The sequence below is a fragment of the Tachyglossus aculeatus genome, chromosome 18 (assembly GCF_015852505.1).
Source record: "Tachyglossus aculeatus isolate mTacAcu1 chromosome 18, mTacAcu1.pri, whole genome shotgun sequence".
Lineage (NCBI taxonomy): Eukaryota > Metazoa > Chordata > Mammalia > Monotremata > Tachyglossidae > Tachyglossus > Tachyglossus aculeatus.
In genome coordinates this window covers 9886078-9905473 of record NC_052083.1, presented here as the reverse complement: position 1 = coordinate 9905473, position 19396 = coordinate 9886078, and the positions used below count along the sequence as shown (strand labels likewise).

The following is a 19396-nucleotide window of genomic DNA, read 5'->3' as shown; positions in this document are numbered from 1 at the left end:
GATTTATGCAATTAGAAAGATGTGAATCATTTCAGTCACCTTTTAATACTGGTGAAATGTTACTAGTGGGAGAATGGTGCTGGCAAGTAGATCCCTAGGCCCATCATAGCTTGATGTTTAGGGCGAATTTGTGCTTACTGCCAAATGGGCTCAGACATTACGTTTCACAGTTGCAGTGTCGAGGAGAGATGGGAACTACAAAACTGACAGAGTAAACCAGCATATAATCAAAATTCAAAACTCTTTTCAAGGCTTGATGAGCAGCCGACAGAAATGTGTCTGTTCTCAGAAATGACTTCTGCAGGAAATAAAACTGCATTCTTCCTTTGGTGTCTGGGAGATGTAGTTCATCACTATTGGATCAGTCACTGAAAACCCAAATGGAGGCCCAAATGTCCTTTGCTCCTATATATGGAGCTAATATATTTTCATGGTATTTGTTAAGGGCATACAATGCATCAAGCACTGTTCTAAGTGCTGGACACTGTTCTAAATGCCGAGCTCTATTCTATATATACACCACAATGACTTCTGATTTCTGAAATGGGAATTGAGGAAATGATAGATTAAATGCTCAGGACATGGGTGTCTGGAACTCTTCAGTGTTGAGGTTAGCGTGTACTCTAGACCTATCGCTCCGTATAGACTAAGCCACAGCTCTGACTATGTGTGTTTGGACTTGCTGATGGCCTTCCTCTTTTGTTTATTTTCAAATAACCGAATATCCGTCATTCCCGTAGCTTTTACTCTAGTACAGAAAATTGTGTTTTAATATTGCAACTTTAACCATATCTTCATTATGTTTCCTGGAAGATCCTCTTTTTCATGAAGTAGATATACAAAAATATCGCAAATTTATTTTAATATCAGTATTCCCCTCTAAACTGTAAAGCTTCTTATGGGCAGGGAATGCATCTACCAACTCGTACTATATTCTCCCAAATTCTTAGTACAGTGTTCTGCACACAGTAAGCACTCAATAAATTGATATGATTGATAATGCAGCCCAAAATTCTGAAAGAGCTAATAGTATGAGAGAGTCTGAAAAGAAAGGTGGAAATTATTTTATGGGGCTAATCCAGATTAAGGGTATTTATAGACAATACCTGTTTTTATGGCTTTTTCCACCTATTTTAACTCAGCTTTATCATAGGCAAAATAAGCTGTTCATGTTCTTCAGCAGGCAATAGGATTTTCATGCCTACTCTGAATTTCCATTCATTTGAAAAGGATATTCTGCAGAACAGAAAGAAAGAGGCTTAGAACATAAATGTGCCAAAAAATAGTTTAGCTGTTCTTCTCCAAGTTTAGAGCCATGGAGAATTGTAGTTCTTTGCCAACATCTTCAAGCATGGAGGGTGTAGACAGTGAACCAAGCAGGCCAAATGGATTTTGATGAACATCTTGCAAAAGTGTCAGAGCTAATGAAGAATATCCAAAGCAAGCACCTTGGCAGGGAATCTGAGGGGCTATGTGTCTATCATTGTTTACAGGCTGAACTCTGAGGTGAACAGGATAAAGCAGGAGGTTCAGTCAACTTATGAGTTTGGTCTTTACCAGGAAATACGATAGAGAAATCACCATTCCTGAAATGACTTCCTGTAGGAAGACAGGTTAGAGGAACTGAATCAGATTGGGGTAACCAAACGGGATACTCAGCAGTCACTGGCCATTTGAATGCAAAAATCACTGGAACTAAGTGGCATCTACTGGAGAGTTCTCAACTGGCTCAGAGGGAGAAGGGATGGAAATCCTGGGCACAGTCTGAGATTGATCATGATGATCACCTTCTGCAGGGGGCTTGATGGATTGCCAGGGAAATTCTTCAATCTATCAATCAATCATATTTATTGAGAGCTTACAATGTGCAGAGCACTGTACTAAGCCTTTGAGAGAGTACAATATACCAGAGGTGGACAGCACGTTCCCTGCCCATGAGCTCTCAATCTAGAGGGGGTGTTAAGAAGGACTCCAGAGGTGACCTCAAGAAGTGAGATTAGTGAATCTACTTCTGGCAAACGGTGGTGCTCTGGAATTTAAATATTGATTGAATTAGGCAAACACAATCTTCTAGGGCTATAAGAGGAGGTTGAGCCGCAAGAAAACCTTGAAGGGGTTAACAGGCAAGTGGCTAGAGGAGGGAGTGAATATATTTAGATTTTCTAAAGGCTTTTGACAAGGTTCCACACCAAAGACCTTCCAAAAACTGAGTAATCATGAGATTAGGGGGAATATTATGTCATGGAAAGAAAACTGACTATAAGATAGGAAAAACGGGGGGAAAGGAAAGAGGCTGCTTTCAGGGTTGGAAAGGAAAATATGTACTGGATTCTCCACATCTTCAAATGACAATAAGTTCTTACGGATAAACTGCAGGAAGACAGTGAGTGAGCGGAAAAGTGGCATTTCAGTTTCAAAGTGAGCAAGTGCAAGGAAATGCTTCAAAGTAAATAGAGTCCAAGTTACAACAGCCTTGTTGGCACTGTGGGCTGGGAATGTGTCTGTGGGACGGGAATGTGTCTACCAACTCTTTTATATTGTACTCTCCCAAGTGCTTAGTGCTGTGCTCTGCAAACAATAAGGGCTAAATAAACATAACTGTTGTCTATACTGTTGTTTCGTCTAAATCATCAGTTCATCCCCCTTGACTGTAGGCACATTGTGGGCAAAGAGTGTGTCTACCAACTCTGTTGTGCTCTCCCAAGGATTTAGTACAGTGCTCTGCACACAGTAAATGCTCAACTGAGTGTTGAGTGTTGATTTAGTGCTGTCAGGCTCTGAGCTTACCAGTTAACTCAGGAAAAACAATTGGAAGTTAATGCTAATATAATATATAGCAGTAGTGAAAACAGACAACAAAATGCCAGTTATTACATGATGACAATGATGATGACGGCATTTATTAAGCGCTTACTATGTGCAAAGCACTGGTCTACGTGCTGGGGAGGATACAAGGTGATCAGGTTGCCCTATGGGGGGCTCACAGTCTTAATCCCCATTTTACAGATGAGGTAACTGAGGCACAGAGAAGTTAAGTGACTTGCCCAAAGTCACACAGCTGACAATTGGCGGAGCCGTGATTTGAACCCATGACCTCTGACTCCAAAGCCCGTGCTCTTTCCACTGAGCCACACTGCTTCTCTTGAAAACGTGAGGCATAGGCTCTCACTATATAAACCTATAGGACAACCTAACCTTAAATAGCACATGCATTTCTTGTCCCCAAAGCACAGAAGGACATAATAATGTGGGCACTGTTACAGTAAGGAGCAACCCACATAGAAAGTGGAATGGAATCATCCTACATGAGGATAGACAGAAAAGATTAGGACTCTCCAGCTTTGGAAAGATGAAGGCTGAAAGAAGACGTGATTGATGTCTAGAAAATCACGAAGGGTCTAGGTGGTGCAGCTGTTCATCATGTTCAAAATAACAAGATGAAGGGTGAGGTTCAATCTCAAAGTGGTAAGTTCCAAAAAAAAAAGAAGAAACACTTTATCACACAGTGGGTGGAAAGCACAGGGGATTTGTAACCTCAGGACATTGTCCAGGAAAAAGAGAGCAATAGGTACATGGGTTAAGATAAATTCATAGTTGAAAGGTCCATATTAAAGGAGGAAAAGGAGATATGTAGAAGAAAATATTAGGGATGTTGCCTTGTACATCCGTAACCATTAAGAAGGATGTCAGTGACATCAAAGAACACATTGTACTGCCAGAGGTACTGGGCTAGTACTTAAGGAATTCTACTTGGGCTAGGTCGACTATCGGTCTGACCCAGAAATGGGCTTTCTTATACTATTTCAGCTCTTAAAAATCACCCTCCACCACTTAAAATGATGGGATGAGGAAGAGCAGTTAACCTTCCAATATGGTTTGAAAGCATTCCAACATTTGATAAAAATCACAATTACAGCCATAAAGAGTGGCAAAGTTCCAGCTACCAGGGCATATTTGCTGAGACCTACTAGCATTTCCCATTCACTGTAGCTTTTTCAGTTATTTTCTTCATGTACTATGATCATGGCAAAGGCTTAATTACCCCTTTGCTTTTTAAGGGATGAGGATGGGAATCACGTATTGTCAAATATAATCAGGTATCACAGGAAAGGTCTAGTTTCAACTCTGTTTTGAACTGATGACCATTCATTTTTTCTATTTCCAGGTGTATGCACACAATGGGGTGATGAGAGTGATTTACTACTGTAAAGTGAAACAAAGTCATTGATCTTGTGGGCTGTGGCAGTAATTTGTAATCATGGACCCTGACATTCATTTCCACCAGATTATTTGGATCATCGAATGAGAAGAAATCAAATAACATTTTTTCCACAGAAAAAAAAGTTTTGTTTGTGAAAAGAACCAAACTCCAAAGAAATTGTTATGGCTACTATAAAGGTCAACTTAAGCATGGCCTTTCAACCAAAATATCTGCCTCCAGTTTGGAGTCTCTTGTTTTTTCTTTCCTTTTTTTCCAGATTAAAGAGCATTATAAATGGATACTTCTTTTTATTGGGTTCCCTGGAAACATCCCAATGGAAAAAAAGAAAAAAACATCCAGGCTGGAATGCACTGATAAAAGAGGGGAATAACGATTGAAAAACGGCTTCTTGTTAAAGATGAACTTCCAAGAGTAGATCCTGGGCAATTTCTTCACACTTTTCTTTTGCTCTAAATCTCATGAGGGCCCAGATGATCCTTCTTCTCTTTTAAGAAATATCACTGTGTTCATTGTTACTTTAATTTCACTCAACTATGGAGGGGTCATCTGAGCTATGTACTGGAGTATTATGTATCTCCATGAACTGTCCTGGGCTCCAAGAAATTCCTAAACATGTTTTTCTCCAAAGGTTTCTTCCTTATTATGTAAATGTTTGTATTATTTGAGAGAGAAATTTAATCCATATGTTTCTGATTCATTTATACTTAAATTGTTTTGTTGCAGTTACTTGATGCCCAGGAAGTCTTTCTAATTGACTTTCTGAGGGCCTTTTTTCCACCTTAAAACAAAATGATGCAGTTTGCTTACATGCCAAAAGAGTTCAATTTCTAAATTTAATTCCTTAAACCATTCCAACCCCAATTTCAAATATGCATTCTACTTCTAATCCAAAACACTTCGCTCTCAAACACCAAGCCACCCTCCCAGTACAGTCCAAAGTAGCAAAATGAAATCTCTGGGGAATAAACTTTACCATTGTTTTGGCTTATATCCCATTCAAAAGTTAACCAAAATGCAAAAATGCCTTATTGAATCTCACAATAATCTGTGGAGCTGAGTGTGGATTGAATCAGTTCCTCTAGATGGGGATCCTGAGGCATTTATAGAAGAAGTGAATTATTCAAGGCCAGGTACCCTTTGGAGACAAAGGAAGGGGCAGGCCTGGTCACCCCTACTAAGAAGTGGGGCTCCTCCATTGAAATATTTCTATTTTATATACGATCTTTAGTGCCACAGGTTAATTCAACATGGTTGTCTAGGCAGATAAGTTGTGAACACAAGTGTTCTCTCGGGTCCTCCCAAGATGATGGGCCAAGAAAGCATCTCCATTGGGCCCTTCCTCTCCAAAGGCCCCTGGGTAAGTTGCTCAAGGGCACTGGTGGGCCTTGTGCTTCCTGGATATTTTTTATGGTATTTATTAAGTGCTTACTGTGTGCTGGACACTGTACTAAGTGCTGGGGTAGACGCAAGCTAATCAGATTGGCCACAGTCCCTGTCCCACATGGAGCTCACAATCTTAACCTCCGCTTAGAGAAGCAGCGTGGCTCAGTGAAAAGAGCCCGGGCTTTGGAGTCAGAGGTCATGGGTTCAAATCCCGGCCCTGCCAACTGTCAGTTGTGTGACTTTGGGCAAGTCACTGAACTTCTCTGTGCCTCAGTTACCTCATCTGTAAAATGGGGATTAAGACTGTGAGCCCCCCATGGGACAACCTCATAATCTTGTAACCTCTCCAGTGCTTAGAACAGTGCTTAGAACACAGTAAGTGCTCAATAAATGCCATTATTATTATTACTATTATTTTACAGATGAGGTAGCTGAGGCACAGAGAAGTTAAATAACTTGCCCTAGGTCACATAGCAGACAAGTAGCAGAGCTGGGATTCGAGTCCAGGCCCTTCTGACTCCCAGTCCTGTGCTCTAAACTTTAACTCGCTACTTTCCTTTGGCCAAGGAGAGGGTCAGAGCCAATTAGGGAGAGGCAAAGGAATTTCCATTCCTCTTTCTACGTTCTCAAGTTCCTTACTGAAATATTTTTATCACCGTGGGGGCGGGGGGGATCTCCAATATGGCCCTTTCCGAACCATTGGCACCCAAACAGCGTTGGAAAAGGCTTCACTTCTCTGGAGGAGTTTAGAGTCCTTACAGAAGCTTTCAGCTTCAGTCAGATGTGGTGGTGCCAGATGGGTGGAGCAGGAAGCACTGAGGTTTCCAGGCACATGCTCACTAGTGGGTCTTGCTAATTCCATGATTCTTTCAGAATTTGAGGCTCATGTGGGACAGGGACTGTGTCCAACCTGATTACCTTATATCTACTCCAGCATTTAGAACGGTGCTCGGCATACAGTAAGCACTTAACAAATACCACGATCATTATTATTATCATTATTATTATTCAGCGGAAGGGCAGATTGTAATGGCTGCAAGGCCTGCAGCCCCACCCTACCCTCTCATCCTAGGCTCCAGGCCACCTCAAGAAGAAAGAGCCTGGAGAAGTGTTGACCCCAAGCTCTAGATGTGCCCGGAGGTGATCTTCCCGGAGAGGGGGACTGTCGGCATGCTAACCAGCTTCTTAAGGAACTGATGCAAGAGGACAAATCACCCAGTACCCTCCGGGAGGTAACAATCTGTCCAGCTGTGGCGGCTACTAGACTTCTCCAGGCTGTGGGGCTGCAGAACCCTCTCTGCTGAATAAAGAAATCCCTAAGGCTTTAAGCTGATGTGATAAATGAGACACTTTATATGACTAAATCTGTTGCTATGGTTATGTTGAGACAGCTGCAGAATTTTTTTTTAAAATTTAAGGATCAAACTTTAAGCCACCCATGATGTCACCTCTCTCTCTCTTCTCTCCCTCTTTCTCCCCCACTCTTTCTCCCTCCCTTCAGATGCATAGATAGCTCAATTTTATGTAGTAAGAAATACCAAAGGGACCAACTCTAACATTATAGCCACCTAGTCAAACGAAAGGAATTGATGGCCTCTGCCTCACACCAATAAAAGCGGGTCTGGGTTACTTGTGTTCCCTCTTTCTGATACATTCTAGTTGAATGGACAAACTTCCATCTTGAATCCTAAAAATCTGGACTGAAAGTATACAAATGATCTTTGCATTTGATTTCTTATCGCCACCACCACAGAACCTGGCACTGAAGAGGTGAAAAAATGAACCCAATTGCTATTTAACATATAAACATACATACACACACACATATATATATATGTGTATATATATATATATATACACACACACACATAGAGAGATATATATATATATATGTATATATATATTATAGTATGTGTTAAGTGCTTATTATGTGCCAGGCACTGTTCTAAATGCTGGGGTAGATACAAGGCAATCAGGTTGGACACAATCCTTGTCCTACAGTCTTAATCCCAATTTTTCAGATGAGGTAACTGAAGCACAGAGAAGTGAAGTGACTTGCCCTAGGTCATCCAGCAGAGAAATTGTGCAGCCAGAATTTGAACCCAGGTCCTTCTGACTCGCAGGCCTGTGGTCTTTCACTAGGTCATGCTGCTAAAACTCTAGACTGGGAGAATGCAAACGATCTTTGCATTTGATTTCTTACCACCACCACAGAACTTGGCCCTGGAGAGGTGAAGAAATGAGCCCAGTTGCTAGTTAGCACCTAAATGGGGTGACCTATATTTCCTCCCTAATGTCTCCATGGTGGTGTCCAAGTGCTCAAGAACCCCATGACTTTCACTGGTTCATCTGAATGATGAAACACAAACTCCAAAAGGGAAATCACTTCAATCAATCAATCCATTGATACAAAGCCTGCTCATTCCCCATTTCGAAGTTCAGAGCCAATTAAAAATCCCCAAGTTGGGCCACAGGTAAGTTTAGTTGAATAAGACCTGTGGACCTCCAAGGGTAACAGAGTTCTTGGTATGGAGTAAAACCAACCATGACTAATCTATTCACACCTTTGATTCCTCCCATCTGCCCATGGAAGAAAAACCACCCCACTTCCATCCCTTTCACTCACTATGCTTCAGTGGAACAAAACCTTCAGAGAAGTTTGCACCTGAAGAGCAAACCTTCAGAAAATAAAGTATTTCAATTCACTTTCAATGCATTATCACAGGGTTGGGACTTAGGCTTCAGATGATGAGAGATTTTAGACATTCTATTGCTTCCCTAGTTGCACACCCACTTCCCTGCCAGCTTTTCATCTGCAACTGCTAAAACTTGGCCTGCTCCTTTCATCTTGGTCTTTTGTCGGGTGGTCTAACCCCTGAGAGGGAATCCCCTTTCCAGAAAGAAAGATGATGCATCGCATGAGACGCAAGAGTCACACGCTTTTCTAACCGATCTTCTACCGGGAAACAAACCCATCTCCTTTTCCTCTTTCAAACCCAATGAATGACTTTCAAGTCCAATGTTCTAAAATCTTATGGAAGAGATTTCAACTGTGGTTTTGGGAAATGACCTTTCCTTTTGATTTTTCTATTTTTCATGTAAGTCTACTGACAGTCTATCAGTCTTGGCCCAGCTGGTACCTATTATGGGAGTTTCAGGATATGTAATTTCAGAAAAACTTTTTCTCTAAAGAAAATGTAAAAAACAATCAAAACAAAACTGAAAAGGTAAAATGAGGGGCTGAAAATAGTGGGGCAGGGAATGATGAGGTATTGGTGGGGGAATAGGTGTCAAAAGATGGGTACCCCAGTAGTAAGAAGCATTAATGTTCAGGACCTAAGCAGAAAGCAAACACTTCTTTTTAAAGTAAATCACCACAGTAAAGAACCATTCTCTCTAACCTATCCCTTTCATCGTTTCTGCCATTTTGCCTTGAGAAGTAGCATGGACTAGTGATAAGAGCATAGGTCTGGGAATCAGAGGACCTGGGTTCTAATTCCAACTCTGCCACTTGTCTGCTACGTGACCTTGGGCAAGTCACATTACTTCTCTGTGCTTCAGTTTCCTCATCTGTAAAATGGGGACTAAGACTGTGAGCTCCATGAGGGACAGGGACTGTGCCCAAACGGATTAGCTTGTATCTACTCCAGCACATAGACCAGTGCTTGACACACAGTAAGTGCTTCACAAATACCATGATCATCATTACTACTAAGGCTATTGCTTTTGACCTAAATCATCCTTGAATTTTTGTCCCAAAGATCCCCACTAGCATTCTCCAACAGCCCCAGTGGCTCTGGCTATCATCAACATGGAGGTCCCTCACATTCTGACTGGGCAAAACCTTTGGCCCCAAATGAGTCCACAGACACAGCAAAGCAAGAAGTAGCAACTCTGCACGTAAATTCCCTTTGTTTCAATGTGCTTTCCCTCTCATGTTCCATAGTTTCAAGAACTTCCTCCTGAAGCTGAATCTACAATTTCTATTTCTTGGATGAAATTATCCAATCAGAAGGCTACGGGGTGACTTAGCTGCTTTTGCAAACGAAGGCTATTTTATAAGGGTGCTGAGCTGTTGTTCTTTCAGTCCTTTGGCCTGTGCCTCCCTGGCCATAATTTAAGATTACTTAACTTTATTTTTCCTACTTGAAATTAAGGTTGTCCTAAAGCCAGATACTCTCTAGAGTGAAATGTTGTGTTGTTTCCCCAGCAGCATTTATTAAATGTACATTATAGGCATAGCACGGTCCTTGGCACTAGGAGAAATACGTAAAATAAGTAAAAGACCACTTCTTGATCTCAAGGTGGGTGTAGTCTAATGGAGGAGGCAATCAGCATTTAAAAGGTAAAAAGATAAGAATTCAGGTACTAACAATAAAAATGAAAGAAGGGAAATTAAGAAATAAGCAGCTATTTACAAGAGCTCTAAAATAGCTGATGCTCAGGCTACACTACCTGGCATATAGCGCTTAACAAATATAATAATAATAATAATAATAATAATAATAATAATAATAATAATAATCCAGCATTACTTGGTTCAAATTTAAATAATTCATTCTGTCCCACCTAATAAAAACAATATTTTACAAAATAATTATTAAATGGGAACAAAATAAAAGTGAAATACCCAAGATCTACCCCAGCACTTAGTATAGTGCCTGGCACAGAGGTAGTCCTTAACATACATTACAAATATAATTATTATCCTCATTAATATCAATATGTGCTACAAGTTTCCCCCACAAAAAACAAAATCCTTATAGGAACCCAAGTTATATGAAAGAAGAATTAAATAAATAATGTAGGCCATACTGGATTATTCTATAAATATCATGGTAGATTTCTCCCAAACATTAAAGTTTACGATTTGGAGATTTCTTGCTTTCCATCCCTTATCAAACTGATCTACTTTCAACACCAGATAGGAATCAAAAGTTGCTCATGAACCGTAAGCTCTTAGACTCCTAGAGCTGGAGACACCTGGTAAGAGTGTCCAGACCATCCTTCTGTCTAAGCCGCACAGGACAGATAGGTGTCCCAATAGTATTGCTTTAAAATCAAAGTGAGAGAGAGAGAGGGAGAGAGAGAGATTTGTCCCTCAGGGCCCTCTCCAGTGTTTCGTCCCTGAGAATCAAAGTTATTCCTCACTTCCAACCCAAATTTATATGCTTTGATGCTAGTTAAAATAACATTAACTGTATTTATTTCATCTTCTATGGCTATAGAGAACAATTGTTTATCATCCTGCTCTTAAAAACCCTTCATAACCTTGAAAACAGTTTTTAAGTCACTCCTTAGTCTTCCTTTCTCCAGGGTAAACATTTCCCCAATCCCTTTAACATTTTCTCAAAGGACCAAGACATTTCCATCCCTTTTATCGTTTTTATCCTTCTCTGAATGTTCTCCTCTTGTTGGTTCTCTTCTCTTAGATTCTCTCTGTCCCTCTGGAATCTTTCCTTATCTCAGACAAATCTCATAATGGCTTTACTAGCCATTCAAGGATTTCAAGAAGTCAAAGTTGGAAAGTGTAACGGATAGATGTAATTAGCCACACTCTACAAACTACTGTCTAATGGCACATTCACTGCAGAGCATACAGTAGTGGTTGAATAAACCTTCGCTGATGATCAGAAAGGTGGATGACAAGGAGTGTTTTTTTATCCCTTTAAAGAAAATAGCTCGCTATGCTTGCATTCACCATTTTTGTTTCTTAATACAAAGCAGATGGATGCTTTGCGACTATTACAATACCGTTTAGAAGCATGCACCCACCTAAACAGAAAATAATAAGTTCTAATATTCTTTTCCCCAGTAGAGGAACAGTTGTGCTTTGGAGAATACTGTCAAGGGAAATGTCCTTGCAATTGAAATCCTGAGCTAAAACACACGGTTGTTGAACTAAAGTACTTGGCTCGCACTGACCATGAAAGGCAAGAAATAACCAAAATAGTAAGATAGAGGAAAATCATCTCAAACCTGGGACCGCTATCTTCCCCACAGTTGGATGATCCATTTCCATTACCAGTCCATTATGCAATACCTTAAAAAAAAAGAGAGAGAACAGATGCTCAATAAATACTTCTGATTGGAAATGTGGTGAATTCTTCCTCTCCTGGACTCAGAAGTGCTAGAAGAGATGATGACATTTAAAGCATTTGCAATTTTATGATAAAAATTATTTTTTTCAAAAAAAAATTACATTTCTTCAGGAACCCAAGGAAAAAATTTAGCATTCAAGTTTCTCATGGCAACACTCATGTCCCAAACAATCGGTATTGGCAATGAGGAGGAAGAGGAAGCTCTGGGGATAATAAAGAGCACATTGAAGTATCTTGGAATGGCCCCTCCCCCAACTTCTTGTGGATTATTGTCTGACCTTGGGTAAATTACCCAATTTCCCCTGATGCTTTTTCCATCTCCAAAGAATCTAAATTAGGCACTATATATTTCACAACTGCATTGCAAAAATAATTGAGCCTTATTAGATACTCAAGTGATAGGTGTTCAAAGTATTCTAAGGCTGTGGGGCTTGGATTGGAAATTGAGTCTATTGCCAACCAAATTAGTGACCTGGGATCCAGGCATGGATCCCAACCCCAGGCATGGGGTTGAAAGCATGTTGAAAATCATTTAGTCTCCTTTATAGAGAGGGTATTCTCTTTTAACAGTCTATCTAGAATCACAATATCTTACAATTTTAAGAGGCCATGTGAAAGATCATCTAATTTATCCTCTCCAATTCTGGCTAGAGTGGCCAGTTGTCCACTTTTATGAGACCATCTGGTTTTCAGCTCGTGAATGCCTTATCTAATATGGAACCCAATACTTTGAGTCCAAACACTTAGTACAGTGCTCTGTACACTGTAGGGAAGCAACGTGGCCAAGGAGAAAGACCACAGGATTCAGAGGACCTGGGTTCTAATCCCAGCTCTTCCAATTACTTTGTCAATTGCTAGCTGTCGGATCTTGGGCAAGTCACCTAACTTAGTCTCTGTGCCTCAGTTTCCTTAACTGTAAAATGGGGATTCAATTTAAGGTCACACAGCAGACAAGTGGCGGAGCCGAGATTAGAACCCAGGACGTTCTGACCCCTAGGCCCAGGCTCTACCCGCTAGGCCATGCTGCCCCAAGCTCTAATAATAATAATGGTATTTGTTAAGCGCTTACTATTGTGCCAAGCAGGTCATCAGGTTGTCCCACGTGGGGCTCACAGTCTTCATCCCCATTTTACAGATGAGGGATCTGAGGCCCAGAGAAGTGAAGTGACTTGCCCAAGGTCACTCAGCAGATAAGTGGAGGAGCTGGGATTAGAACCCACTACCTCTTCCTCCCAAGCCCTTGCTCTTTCCACTAAGCCAGCTGCTTCTCCAGAACAGGTGACACTCCACTCTTCGCTCAGTTGGTTCCAGTATCCAATTCAAACCAGAAGATCTTGCTAATATCTACTTCTAATCCCATCTGCTTCCATTAACCTTCTTTTCCTACCCTTAGTGGAAACAGAGAAAAGCTACTCCCCTTTAATCTTAAAATATCCTTTTATGTACTTGAAGACTGTTATTAAGACCCCCGTCAACATGCCCTTCTTTCAGCTAAATATAACCGATTGTATTAGTCTTTTCTCAGGGAGCTTTTGGTCCAATCCTTTAATCTCTACTGGACCCTCCCAAATGCTTCACAGCTCACTTCAATTGTGTGGGCCCAAAATGGAAAACACTTTTCTAATCGAGACCTGAAAACTTGACTGCATGTAATGGAAAGTTGATTTCTTCACATTGCCTCTCTCCCACTCTAGGTAATACTTTATGCTTTTAGGGCAGGGGTGGAAAGGGTACACAGCTCATGGCCTCACTCCATTCCTGGGGGCAGACACCTGTAGTGATCGCCCAACACCTCACAACCCCAAAAGCCATTGCCACCCTGCCATGTAAGCAACACCTGTGTCTGTCTCAAAGCCAGGAAGGAGCAGCCTGCGGAGGAAATGGTTGCATCTCCAGAGTTTGGCCCTCCCATCCTTCCCCTCTCACTCTTGAGCAACCGGGATGTAACCGAGGCGGTATGTCACAATTAATAATGATGGCATTTATTAAGCGCTTACTATGTGCAAAGCATTGTTCTAAGCACTGGGGAGATTACAATGTAATCAGGTTGTCCCACGGGGGGGCTCACAGTCTTAATCCCCATTTTACAGATGAGGTAACTGAGGTACAGAGAAGTGACTTGCCCAAAGTCACACAGCTGACAATTGGCGGAGCCGGGATTTGAACCCATGACCCCTGGCTCCCAAGCCCGTGCTCTTTCCACTGAGCCACACCGCTTCTCTATTGTGCTATTATGCTACTGTTCTCTGTTGTGCTATTTGTTAAGCGCATACTACATGCCAAGCAAATAATTATGAGTTAGAACAGCAGAATACTGGGAAACTATAACAGCTGACAGACCAGCTTGCTGTTTGCTCAGTCATGAATGCCGGGATTTTTCAAACAGAGGTTTCAGAAAGACTGTAATAATAAAATAATAATAATAATAGGCCTTGGAGTCAGAAGGACATGGGTTTTAATCCCTACTCCGCCACTTGTCTATATGACCTTGGGCAAGTCACTTTATTTCTCTGTGCCTCGGTTGCCTCATCGGTAAAATGGGATTGAGACCGTGAGCCCCACATGGGACAGGGACTGTGTCCACCCTGATTTGCTTATATCCACCCCAGTGCTTAGTACAGTGCCTGGCACATATTCAGCGCTTAAATGTCATAATTATTATTGTTATTATTACTAACAATAATAATGGTATTTCTTAAGTGCTTACTATGTGTCAAGCATTGCACTAAAGGCTGTGGAAAATACAAGATAATCAAGTTAGACACAGTCTTTGTCCCATATGATAATAATGATGGTATTTAAGTGTGTCAAGCACTGTTCTAAGTAGATTAAACTAATCAAGTTGGACACAGTCCCTGTCCCATGAGGGGATCACAGTCTTACTCCCCATTTTACAGATGAAGTATCTGAGGCACAGAGAAGTTAAGTGAGCTGCCCAAGTTCACACAGCAGAGAAGAGGCAGAGCTGGGATTAGAACCCAGGTCCTTCTGACCCCCAGGCCTGTGCTCTATCCATTAAACTATGCTGCTTCTCAGGCTTCACATGGGACTCACAGTCTAAAAGGGAGGGAAAACAGGGATTTCATCTCCATTTTCCAGATGTGGAAACTGGGGCACAGAGAAGTTAAGTGACTTACCCAAGCTCACGCAACAGACACGTGACCTACAGCCCATAGAAATTACCCGGCCCTGTTAGAAAAGTAATTTAGCAACGCACAAAGAGCCAAGTTCAGAACCAGATCTATAGGCCTGGTTGCCCTTAGCATTGCCGAGTGAGATTTATGACTGTCTTAAAATGCATAATTTTAAGGGGCTGATCTTTCCTTGCAGGTCCTTTAGGGCCGGCGGGCAATCTTAAGACATCGCACACGTCTTAAGACATTCCAAAAATGACAGCGTGAAATTATACCAGAACTCTGGTTATTCACCTTTTAAAATGTCAAAGAGATAATCTTGGAATTCCAGTGGCATTAACGCCATTCAGAGTCCAATGAGCCTGGCTCCAGAGCGGGCAGCGACGCATCCCGGGTTAAGGCCTGAGCCCCTTCTTCAACAGGAGCCTGTTCAAATGGGAACATTGCTGACAGGGGAAGGGGTGATCAGAGGGGTCTCTGTGTTCTCTTCCTTGCCTCAGACATTCACAGGAAAGGCATGGCCTAGAGGAAAGAGATAGGCCTGAGCATCCGGGGATCTCGGTTCTCGTCCTGACTCCGCTTGCCTGCTGTGAGACCTTGGGCAAGTCATTTACCTGCTCCCTGACTCAGTTTCTTTATCTATAAAATGGGAATTAAAAACCTGTTCTCCAACAGCGTGGCTCAGTGGAAAGAGCCCAGGCTTTGGAGTCAGAGGTCACGGGTTCAAATTCCGCTCCGCCAACTGTCAGCTGTGTGACTTTGGGCAAGTCACTTCACTTCTCTGGACCTCAGTTCCCTCATCTGTAAAATGGGGATTAAGACTGTGAGCCCCCCGTGGGACAATCTGATCACCTTGTAACCTCCCTAGAGCTTAGAACAGTGCTTTGCACATAGTGAGCGCTTAATAAATGCCATCGTTATTATCCCCCTTAAATTGTGAGTCTCATGCGGGACAAGGACTGTGTCTGACCAGTTTGTGTTGTATCTATACCAGCACTTAACATAGGACTTGGCACTTAATAAGCGCTTAAATAGCACACTTACTATCGTTATGGTCAATTCAGAGTGTAATTGGGGGTTACTATTTGGGGGTGTCACTCACAGGCTAAGGTCCCAGGTCAGCCTCCAGAGTCTGCTCCTGGCTAATCCCACAGAGGAAAAGCCAAGCTGGGTCACTGAATGGCTTAAAAATACCTGGGATTGTTCCACAGAACTTGAACCAAAACACACAGGGCTCACAGTCTAAGAAGGTGCGAAGAGAGATATTGAATCCCCATTTGACAGCAGGGGGAACTGAGGCACAGATAAATTAATAGACTTGCCTAAGGTCACAGAGCATTAAAGTGGCAGAAAGGAGATTAGAACCCCGATCTTCTGAAGCCCAGGCCCATGCTCTTCCCACCGGTCCACATTTTTGTTGTTGCTTTTTAAATGTTATTTGTTAAGTGCTCATTACCTGCCAGACACTGTTCTAAGCACCAAGTAAATACAAGATAATCAGGTTGGACACGGTCCACGTCTCTCACGGGGCTCACATTCTGGGAACTGAGAACCAGAGAAGTGAAGCGACTTGCCCAAGGTCACCCAGCAGAAAAGTGGCGGAGCCGGGATTAGAACGCAGGTCTTTCTGCCACCTAGACTAGTGCTCTATCTACTAGGCCATTTTGCTTCTCTGGAGATTTTACCAACTCAATCTCCTTCAACACAGTGGTGGGAATTGGGCTAAATATTTATACATAATCGGTATCCAAGGTTGTAGGTGCTAAATTGTGTGAACAAAGCAAAGTAAAAAAATCACACCCCCTTAGCTCCAGTAATGTCCAGTTCCTTCAATCAATCAATCAATCAATCGTATTTATTGAGCGCTTACTATGTGCAGAGCACTGTACTAAGCGCTTAGGGGCTGCGTAGGGAGCGGGCAGCAATTACTAGAGGGGTTGGGACTGCTTGTGCAGGCCTGAATGTCCCAGGGGCTCAAAGCAGTCAATGGGGGCTCTCTTTTGGGGTGCAGATGCTCTGAAGGGATCCAGACCTGGCTGGGATAGAGTCCACTTAGAGAAGCAGCATGGCTCAGTGGAAAGAGCCCGGGCTTTGGAGTCACAGGTCATGGGTTCAAATCCCAGCTCTGCCAATTGTCAGCTGTGTGACTCTGGGCAAGTCACTTCACTTCTCTGTGCCTCAGTTACCTCATCTGTAAAATGGTGATTAAAACTGTGAGCCCCCCGTGGGACAACCTGATCACATTGTAACCTCCCCAGTGCTTAGAACAGTGCTTTGCACATAGTAAGTGCTTAATAAATGCCATTATTATTTATTAACACACACTCACATCCCTCCCCATCCTCACCATGGGAAGCTGGGTGGACAGTCCTTTTTTCTTAATCCACTTTTCCCAGAAAACCTGACATGCCTTTCCACCCAAAATACCTTAAGCAGAAACTGAATATGTTATTTATACAAACTGTAAGCTGGGAGGTAATTTTATACAGTTCAGAATGCATTTTATCTCTTGTTTCATCAGCGCCTCTCAGCAAGTCATGAAAACAATTTTGGGGGACACTACTTCAACTGTTCCAACTGTTGATACAGCTTCAACGGTTATGAAACTAATGGTAGAACTCAAGCATTCGAATGTGAAAGGTTAATTTAGCTCTTTTCCGGGCACTGTTAATGACCATGTTTAAAAAACTAAAAACTACCTATAATTTCACAGGAGAAATTGAATCATAATCCCATATGTCCCTCGCTGAACTTGGATAATGGAAATCAAATGTAAACTCCTATTTTCCTGTTTTCTTACCTCATTTAAACCAATTATTTTAACTAAACTTCTTTTTAGTACTAATGTGCATGACATGGACTCAAAATGGGTTGTTTCCTTTGGTAGTTGCTCTCTGAGCCCTAATTGCAAATTCCAACCACTTTCAGAATTAATTGGCATCAGGAAAAGAGAATTCACCAAGATTCAATGGAGGAAAAAGAACTAAAGTTAGTGAAATGTAAAGGCAGATTTGTGAGCGTGAAATCAGGATCTGAGGGCAGACATTCCTAGTACCTTCTACTACATTTTCTTGTGCTTGCGCTCTAAATGAGTATGCTTAATTATTATAATCATTATTTTTTTTTATTATGGTATTTGTTAAGTGCTTACTATGTGCCAGGCACTGTACTAAGTGCTGGGGTAGATACAAGGTAAACAGGTTGGACCCAGCCCATATCCCACCTGGCGCTCACAGTTTTAATTCCCATTTTACGGATGGGTAACTGAGGCACGGAAAGTTACGTGATTTGCCCAAAGGTCACCCGACAAATAAGTGGTAGAGCTGGAATTAGAACACAGGTCCTTCTGACTCCCAGTCACTAAGCCATGTTGCTTCTCTAATAATAACAATAATAGTTTATCATAATTTATAATACTAAAGATAATAATTGGGGTTAGTTAGACACTTACTACATTCCAAGCCCTATGCTAAGCATTAGGGTAGATACAAGATAATCCAATCAGACAAAGTCCCTTTTCCCACATGGGGCTCAGAGTCTAAGGCAGAAGGCAGATCAGATATTTAATCCCCATTTTAAGTGGACATGGAATTAGTCATTAAATCTTTTATTAAAATGAAGTGCTTAGTACAGTGCTTTGCACACAGTTAGCACTCAATAAATATGACAATGAATGAATGAAGATGCTTTCTTTTCCACCAATATAAGAGCCTAGAGTAGAGGGTCCTTATTTGGAGGAGCACAGAAGTTGCTCAAAAATTTGGTAAGTATGATGAATGAATTCAAAGGGGTTTTTCCAAATAATGGCTAGTTTGGTGAATCTGGGCTGAATCATTCTGTTAGCAAATCAACATTCTCTTGCCAATAAGAATTTCAGTGAAGTCAACACACTGCAGTTGGTTAATAGAATTGGTTATTAGAGAGCAGCATGGTCTAGTGGTTAGAGCTCGCACCTGGAACTAAAGAAACCTGGGTTTTATTCCCAGATCTGCCACTTTCTTGCTGTTTGACCTTGGGCAAATCACTTAACGTCTCTGTGACTCGATTTCCTCAACTGTAAAATGGGGATTTAATACCTGTACCCCTTCCTTTCTAGACTGTGAGCCCCATGTAGGACAGTTACTGGGTCTAACCTAATTAACTTATATCAACCCTAGTGCTTAAAACAGGGCTTGACACATAGCAAGTATAACAAATACCATAATTATAATTGGTATTATGAGTCTTTTCACAACAGTAAAATCCACTTGTCTGTGTCTTTTATGAAGAATTTGAAAGGTGAAGTTACTCGTAATAATGATAATAATAATTGTGGCGTTTGTTAAGGGCTTACTATCGGTCAGATACTGTTCTAAGCTCTGGGGAAGAGGCAAGGTAATCAGGTCAGACACAGTTACTGTCCTACACAAGGTTCACAGTCTCATGAGGAGGAAGAATGGGTATTGAATCACCATTTTGGAGGTAACTGAGACACAGAGAAGTTACGTGACATTCCCAAGGCCACACAGCAGGCAGTGGAGGATCCAGGATTGGAACCCTCCCAGGTCTGTATGCTC

General features: G+C 41.7%; 1 protein-coding gene across 4 annotated transcripts in view; it reads right to left on the bottom strand.

Annotated features, from left to right (window-relative positions):
- The window catches only part of SUGCT (succinyl-CoA:glutarate-CoA transferase), a 389451-nt gene that overhangs the window by 72327 nt on the left and 297728 nt on the right, over window positions 1–19396 (bottom strand). For all 4 annotated transcript variants that reach the window (XM_038760523.1, XM_038760522.1, XM_038760521.1 and 1 more), the window contains exon 13: window positions 11585–11648. In XM_038760523.1, coding sequence (XP_038616451.1) covers window positions 11585–11648 — 64 coding nt within the window. The remainder of the gene's footprint in view (window positions 1–11584; window positions 11649–19396) is intronic.